This window comes from Drosophila elegans, unplaced genomic scaffold, assembly GCF_018152505.1.
Source record: "Drosophila elegans isolate 14027-0461.03 unplaced genomic scaffold, ASM1815250v1 contig_814, whole genome shotgun sequence".
NCBI classification, from domain to species: domain Eukaryota; kingdom Metazoa; phylum Arthropoda; class Insecta; order Diptera; family Drosophilidae; genus Drosophila; species Drosophila elegans.
The window spans coordinates 7,730,327-7,739,266 of NW_024546167.1; the positions used below are offsets into that span (position 1 = coordinate 7,730,327).

Genomic DNA, 8,940 nt, shown 5'->3' on the forward strand with positions numbered 1-8,940 from the left:
AGAAGAAAACCGTTCCAGCTGGTGGCACGAGCTTAATGCTGTCGTTATACATTTTACAGGTTGAAACCATAGCGATGGACTTGGTGCACTGCAGCTTCGAAGCCTGCAAATGATGCTGCACTTATAAAAATAATAAATAATTATAAAAAAATATATAAATAATAAATAATGGTAATAATAATGCCAATAGAATGATAAAAGTATCCTGGGAAATGATTTGATGCAAAAAATTGAAAATCTAAGAGTATGGCTCTTTATTAATAATAATAATTTTAGATTAATTAACTTGGGATTTTTGGGAGTGTAAATTGAAGGCAGTGTGATGGGCTTGGAGGTTAGGAGAGGAGGATCCACAGGCCAGGCGCGCCAGAAAACCTAACAGCCATTAAGCGGTTGCCACCGCCCTCCTTCGCCGCAATTTTTGCATATGATACTTTTTTTTTACTTTGCTGGAGCTCCGTCACCGCCTCCTGCTCATCGAATGGGTCATGGCTTGGGCCACGGTTTGGGCCATGGCTTGGACCAGGTTATCGGCCGGTTTATGGTGGCATCGCGCGTTATGTTCATGCCGAATTCCCGCTCCGTATGTAATAATTTTGCAGTCGCCGTGTCTCCCCATCGTCAACATCGAGCAGTTTTTGGGGAGTGCATCATTATGCTCGTGGCATGCATTATACTTAACCGATGTGCTTGATGTTAATGTTGTTATAATGTGCGGCTACTAGTTGGGCTTAAATGGGCTGGGGTTCGACTTGTTGCTCGCTGCCAGATTTTAAGTGATTTTGTTGTGCAAGGCAAGATTTTTATTTATATTATTAGTGCATTTTAAACACAATTTATTCAAATTTTTATATTAGTCCTGCAACAAAGCAATAACAATTATTTTGAGGAACAAATTTTAAATTTGAAGAAAGATCAAAAATGAGGCTGCCATAAGAAAATATTTACAAATCAAAATTGGTTATATTGGATTTTAAATTCTTCACCTTCAATAAATTTATTAGCTTTAATAAATTTAAAAATATTTTTCTGGATTTTTCAGAGTGAAAACTTAGAGCAGACGGCAATTTAAATCTTTTTCGACATTAATCAATAAAACAACCAATTAAATTGGCAAATCCCTTATAATGTATAATTAAAATCAAAATGTTTTGGCAGTTTTTGATGTCTTTAAAGGCCCTTTGATTTCTCCTCAGTTTTTAGTCTGTTTTCCGGTAAGAAACTAAATTTCTCCTTCAGTAATTAAGTACTTGGCTCGGTTACATGTTTTGGGTATGTTGTGTTTTACGATATGTCTGGCCCTGCGACCACCTATAATTCAATAATTCAACAAACATAATTCAGACATTTCAATTGCTTCTCGTTTTTACGTTGCCCGGGTGGCATTAAAGGTTGTAAAATTTATTTACAACAGTCCGACATTCGCCCTGCGTTTCGTTAATCAAACATAATGTCCTGCAGCATCGATGAAGAGAAAACTTTCATTTCCGAAGACCTTAAACAAAAGCCCCAAGGGGCCACAACCCACACGCACTTTCATCGGGTCTGGAATTGGGATTGGGATTGGAATTGGAGACCAAACCAAACCAAAGCAAGCCAAACTGAACTAAAGATCCCCACAGATCCGTGACAGAGTCTTCTTGAGCAATAATAAAAACGCTCGAGCTCGATTGTAATTTTCCCTCTGCAATTATTGTCTCAGCTTTCAAATGCGGTAGGCCTCGAAAGTTTTCGAAATGCGAGCGTCGCAGAGACTGGGCCAAAAGTAATTTTCAATTTTAACAGCCAGAGCATAAAATATAAAGCACAACTTGCAGCACACACTTGTTAATGCCACACGTTGGGGCAAGTGATTCCACATGGGATGCTCACACTCGAAAAAAGTTTGCTCTAAATACAGGTGCATTAAATATAAAATTTCCCAAGAAAATATATAAAATATGTTCAACAAAAAAAATGTATATTTATGCCGGTATATAAAAGTCTTTATGGAGATATTTGTTTCTTGACATTGCTCAAAGTTTATTTATATAGCATTTACTTATATAATTTAATTGGTTCGCCATAAGATTAATTTTTATGTATTCCATTCCATTTATGCACTCCATTTTTATCCTATGAAATTTTTCAATTTGGGAGTTCTGTTGTAACGATCTTTATTAACAAAATATTTCTTTTTTCGATTGTCAACTTTTGTCGCTTTTTGCTGCGTGTCCTGCAAGAACGAGGGAATTACAAAAGTTTTTCATGTCTTCAGACAAATCTCATTAAAAGGCGTCGCGTCTTCGTGTTGAGCCCGCAAGGAGTCGGGCTCTCGACCTGTAGTCCATATCCATGTCGAAGTCCATCCAGAAATCGTGGCCCAGTCATCGGCCGACTTGTGGTTGTGACCCTTTTTCCCTTATATTTTTTTTCCGGGCAAGAGGCGTTGCATTTAAAATGTCGTTAATAATTTGTTGCTTGCTCTGGACCCAGACCCAAACCAAACCAAAACAGAGGTCCGAACCAGTCCGAAACCCAGAAACCCTTTCTGGCCGCGCTGAACGTCTGCTTTTTAGAGCTTGTCGTAAAAAAGTTTTATTATTTTTGTTTCATTTTCATTGCCTCCAAAATAGGATTAGCCTGTTGCGGCTTGGCCTCTTTTTGCGTCTTGTTTTTGTTAAATGTTGTTGAGGGTTCATTTTTTCTTTTTTTTTGCTGCTCGTGTCTGGGATGTTGCAACATCCAAAAATCGCTTAAATATCACCATTTTACACGCTTTCAAAATGTTATGGCAGGCAGAGGGATGCGTATTGGCTTCGATTCTGAAATGAAGTCTGCGGTTTGCTTATTTGGGTCACCTATTTATAAATTTCGTGATTGATTTTTGGCAGAGCTAAAAAAAGGTATGTAACTTAATATATAAAATACTGATTTATTGTTTTTTATTGTTCAAAAATTGATTTTAAACGTTTTATACTGACTTTGCTTAAAGGGATCTTAATAAAGTTTCTTTAAAGTGTTTTAAAACTATTAGTCTTCATCTTACAAGACTAACCATGCTTCCAATTTACTTTAAAAAGATTTAAATTTCATTTAAGTGTAATCAAGTGTAATTCAAGGACTTCAAAATCATTATATAAGAGTAATTATGAGTAATGGAACTCATAATCCTTTTTCCTTATTTTTTTAATTTTTTATTTTGCAATGCTTAGCAAAATAACTTGCGATCTTTCCACTCTCACTTGCTGACGTAGAATTGCCCGCTATAAACCCGTTCGAGTGTGATTTAAGACCGGCAACAAACGCAAACTAATTAACTTGCACAGCGGTCGAATGGATAGCCACTTTGGCGGTGGGTGGTCCTCTTACCAGCCCACTCCCGACCACTTTTACTCCGGCTAGAACCAAGAACGAAGCCAGAAAAAAATTAGTTAACAAGATCATTAAATCTTTGTTAACAGCCTATCGAGCAGAGACAACGACAACGGAGACAGAGTCTCCGTCGTTCGTCGACTTCTACGGGGAATTAGAGGAGACGTCATGGGCAGTTTGGCCATATAACCACAGCCAAGCCAACGACGTGCGATAAGATAACAGATGCCCAGACCCTGAGACTCTAGCTGGTCCCAATGCCCAGACCCAAAATACCTGGGCATGGCATGTAAATCGGAGTACGTGGCCCAGAGCCAACAGAGTGGCCAATACAGCTGAATTCAACTCCAAGAACTTCGCCAAAATAGCTATTATTGATGATTTACAATACCTGCATTTACTGACACTTTCCGGAAAAACACGTGTATAAAGTTTTGTATACAAAATTTTTTCTTAGCTAAAATTTTGAAAGGTGCTTAGTTTAATACAAAATACATTAAAAATGTAAAACATTGCTTTTAAAAACTGTTGGTATTTTGACTAAAGGGAAAAATATCCAAATGGCCAACACTGCCTGCCAAAACCGAACCTGTCTCTAGAATTGCACATGTTTATCTATTAATTTATGCTAGCGGTTTTTGGGTTCCTCGTTTGGCAATCTCAGTGGGATCGCACTTGTGCCCGGATAGTCTGCTTCCTGGGAATTCCTGTTAGTTGCAAAAAGTGGAAGGGGAGGATCTGCATCTGGATCTGAGTCCGAATCCAAATCCGAATCCTCGAGCACAGCAGTCGGCCTGCCAGAGGGACAAACGCTTGATAAGAGCGCTAATTAAGTTAAATGCCAACTGTGTGTGGGTTCTACACTGAGGATAAATATTTTTAAGAAGTTAACTCTATTCTACAGAACTTAAAAAGCGAAATGGGTTGAAAATTGTTATCATAGCGGAAATGTATTTATTGTTATTCAAGAAAAAAAAAACGTTTTCAATTCATTAGTTTCTAATTTAAAACATTTTTTTTTTAATTTAGATTTTGTTTTTTCGTTAAAACCAAGAAAATAATTGGGTTTCACCTTTAACGATTTTTTTTTCAGTGCAGAAATGATTCCTGGTAAGTGGTAAGAAATTAGCAATGGTATCCTGCATAGTTTGTTCCCTTTGATTTATGTCCTGCAATTGCAATTGAAAAGGGAAACACTTCTTATCTTATCTCTCGTAAAAACACTTTCGATGTGTTTGTTGTGGTGTTTGTTACCACACATCTGCCACTTGGTGGTATTTTTCATCCTGTGCGGCACTTTCCACTTGAGTCCGCAAAAATATATTTAAACTACATTTTTACTATAAAATAGTTTTAAAACTGGCTCTTAAGCATCGATACTATCGACTGATACTTTAAAAGCTCAAAACCAGACAGTTTGTTTTGAAAAATTAAGAGCACCGCCGAAACAAAGTGGAAATGAAACAGAAGAAAAGAGAGTTTGACTCGAAGAGAATTGATCTTTATTAGCAAAGAGATTGATAAATTATGTTACATCTTAGTCTTAAGGATTTTCAAGACTTATTTTATTTAAGTTTCGTATAAATAATGTCTTTCCTTATTTGAAATTCAGAATTACGCATAAATGTTAAAGAAACGTATTTTTAAATATCAATAACTTGTTTATTTCACAACCATACTATGATCAACTGGAAATCATCGGAAGATTCAGTCATTCTAGTAGCCTATGAAAAATTTGTATTAAGATAAATTGGTAACTAAAGGACTTAGTTCAAAAACCGTATATTAATTGAAAAATATAAATTTATACATATGTAACCCAAGTTACTTTGAAAGTGTTCTAATAGAAAATATTTGATTAAGATGACAGAAATTGAGTTTTACCGTTTTGTCATTATTTTTCAGGAGAACTTGTATTTCTCAGTTATAAAGTACTTTGGGTAATTAGTGACTTTTCCAAGTTGTCTCACTCCCTACAGGTTACAAAAAACAGTTCATTAATGCCGAGTCCTACCTGATTTCCCAGTTTCTCGCCTTTGCCCGTTGTAATTTAGTCAAACTACCTGGCTATGTTTTTTGCGTTTCAGTTATCAGGTCAACTAATGATGCACCTGATAATGATAATGAGGCAAAAGGAAACCCTCGCTTGCTAATCCCCCAAAAGGTGGGGTTTTCCTCGATTCGGGGTAACGTTTTTAGGTAAGATCGCTTTTCTCCTTATTGCGCATTCGATTCAATGAAAAAGAGAGCGCGCAGCTGCAGAGAGCGCAACGCACACAGGTATGGAATCTACTGTATATAGCCCACACCCGTGCAATTATAACGGCATCGCTTCGTTTGGCAGCTTCGATTGGTGCAAGTGTACGAAGTCGGCACGTGAGGTACTTGTACATAAACAAGTCGAAACCTGTTTGTGCGCCGACTGCTGCGATTGGTCAACGATGCTACCTGCACGGACACGTTCGCTCTCCGCGGAGAACGCTCTCTCGCGCGCTCTCTTACGTAAACTTCGTGCTGCCTTCGGGCCTTAACCGAAGACAACCGAACCAAGGGCGGTATAAAAAGGCTGCACCACCGCCAGTCACGCTCAGTTCTTCTCCGAACCGAACCGATTGACATAACTTAACCAGCTCTCCCAAACTGAAAATATCAACTTCACCCGAAACATAACCGAAATTCAACCGCTTCGCCTAACGGAACACGCGTTTTATAACTGTGTATTACCCGAATTAATTGTGCCTGTGTGAACATGAGGACACACTAAAATAAAATCAGTGAACAAAAACCGAGAACTTTTTCACAGAATTCTTATAAACTACAAAAGAAAACAAGCAATTAAAATGCATTCCGTGGAAGACATGTTGGTGGAGAAAAACTACAGCAAGTGCCCGCTGAAAAAGCGCCCGGTTAATTACCAATTCGAGGCGCCTCAAAATCACAACAACAACACACCCAATGAGCCCCAGGATTTGTGCGTGAAGAAAATGGAAATCCTGGAGGAAAATCCCTCGGAGGAGCTGATCAACGTCAGCGATTGTTGCGAGGACGAGGGTGTGGATGTGGATCACACCGATGACGAGCACATCGAAGAGGAGGACGAAGATGTGGACGTTGATGTGGATTCGGATCCCAATCAAACCCAGGCTGCGGCTCTGGCAGCCGCCGCTGCAGTGGCCGCCGCAGCTGCCGCTTCCGTGGTGGTGCCCACTCCGACTTACCCAAAATATCCCTGGAACTTCCACCTGTCGCCGTACACCGCCGAGTTTTACAGGACCATCAATCAGCCGGGTCATCAGATTTCGCCGCTGCGTGGCGATCTCATGGCGCCCAGTTCGCCAAGTGATTCGCTGGGCTCCCTGTCGCCGCCTCCACATCATTATCTTCACGGTCGCGCCAGCTCCGTTTCTCCGCCCATGAGATCGGAAATAATCCACAGACCCATTGGCGTGCGACACCACCGCTTCTTGCCCTATCCACCAATGGGTGGTTATCCCAGCCTGGGCGGCTATCCCAGCCATCATCATCATGCGCCCATTTCGCCGGCCTACTCGGAGAACTCCTACTACTCCTCCATGCGCTCGATGACACCCGAGTCCAGCTGCAGTTCCTCACTGCCCGAAGATCTATCCCTGAAGCACAAGAACCTGAATCTGAACCTGAAGACCAATCAGCCAGCAGAAATAGTAGCAGCCAAACCTGGGGAAATATCGCCTGGAGCCAGCAGTACCAATGCCTCCGCCAAGAAGGACAAGAGCCAGCCGCCGCGTTACCAATGCCCGGACTGCCAAAAATCGTACTCCACCTTCTCCGGCCTGACCAAGCACCAGCAGTTCCATTGCCCCGCCGCCGAGGGCAATCAGGTGAAGAAGTCCTTCAGCTGCAAGGACTGCGACAAGACCTATGTGTCGTTGGGCGCCCTCAAGATGCACATTCGCACCCACACGCTGCCCTGCAAATGCAATCTCTGCGGCAAGGCATTCTCGAGGCCATGGCTCCTGCAAGGACACATTCGCACCCACACGGGCGAGAAGCCTTTCAGCTGCCAGCATTGCCACAGGGCCTTTGCAGATCGCTCGAATCTGCGAGCCCATCTGCAGACCCATTCGGACATCAAGAAGTACTCCTGCACCAGTTGCTCAAAGACTTTTTCGAGGATGTCCCTCCTGACCAAACATTCAGAGGGCGGGTGCCCTGGCGGCAATGGAGGAGGATCCTCCAGCAGCGAACTCAACTACGCCGGCTATGCCGAGCCCTAAGGCGATCTTAAGTTTATACAGCTGAGAGATCCCAGCCATGTTCCACCAAAAATTAGTTCCTAGCTCTCTTAGGCGGCTCCAAGTTCCCGAAACTCCCAGTGCAGACACACAATTTCAAACAGAATTTCACTTATTTTTATTTTCTAGTCAGCATTTTCTCCGAAAAAATGAGAAAATTAAAAATTACATTTTAATTTGTAGCCCTCCCCATACAAAAACAAAAAATTTTGTAACACCAACAATTTGAACAATTCGAAGCATATTATATTAGTGTGTGCCCATATCCTAAAGATGAACTTTGTAAAGTATTCTACGATTTATCCTGTACATAATGTATTATGTCTAACTGTAGACTTTAAGCTGAACAAATGAAACGCCAGACAATCGTAAGCAAGACATACAACATCTCTCTATTTTATATGATAGTATTTTTAGCCTAGCTGTAGACCGTAAAATATTTTTGATATGACCACTACTTTTTCGCGTATACATTGAAAATGTTCTACTTTAGCTTAAGTAAAGATAAGCGAACAACACATATTTTGATACGAAAATGTTTTGTAATTCTAAGTAATTTATTGCATCAAGCGGAGAAAGAAGAAAATACATTTTATTTACATACGAAAAGTACATGAAACTGATTTTATTGATTGGGTGGCTGGGGTTGTTTTGTTTTCAGATATTCTTTGAATATTGTTATTAAAATAGTTACAACAATAAATATTCAAATGGATTCGAAGAGTTAAAAAAGGAAGCTATAATCCTCTGCATTTATTTCAGCGCTATCAAAGACCAATTTTCATTTATGGACCAATTTTCATTTAATGAAATTTAATATTTTAAGTGCTATTTGTTATTAATTGGTATTTTTATGATGCTTTTATGAATGAAGAAGAGAAGAGTTTATTAATAAACTAATTTAATATATAGTACACATATTTATTAGTTTGTCTTATGATGTTTTCTTATGATGTTTAGAACACATTTTTAAACCACATTTCCGATTGGACAAATAAAAGTCATCCTCTACTTCCGCCAAAAAGTTCAATGAAATCTAGAATAATCGTGAATAGTCTTTCAAAGTTCTTCACATATTCCCCGCATTCCGTTTTTTTTTGGGTCATGTTCTTCTTTTGGAACAAAAAAAAAATCAATGCGAGTGGATCGGGAAATGAAAGCCCCCAATCAGCCAATCGCGACATTTTATTGCCTGCCCAGCAAAAGCAAACATAAGGCGCATTTTATATGCCAAGCTGATCATAAATTATATTTAAATTTCGGTACACGTACGACGAGTACAAAATGGCAGTCACTAAATCAAAAGCCAAAC

The 8,940-nt window shown here is 39.7% G+C and overlaps 1 protein-coding gene across 1 annotated transcript; it reads left to right on the forward strand.

The window, feature by feature from the left end:
* Nucleotides 1-5,958: 5,958 nt before the first annotated feature.
* LOC108138020 (protein escargot) lies at nt 5,959-8,240 on the forward strand. Its single transcript, XM_017259990.1, has one exon. The coding sequence runs from the start codon at nt 6,195-6,197 to the stop codon at nt 7,608-7,610; it is 1,416 nt and encodes a 471-aa protein (XP_017115479.1). The 5' UTR covers nt 5,959-6,194; the 3' UTR covers nt 7,611-8,240.
* The last annotated feature ends 700 nt before the right edge of the window (nt 8,241-8,940 follow it).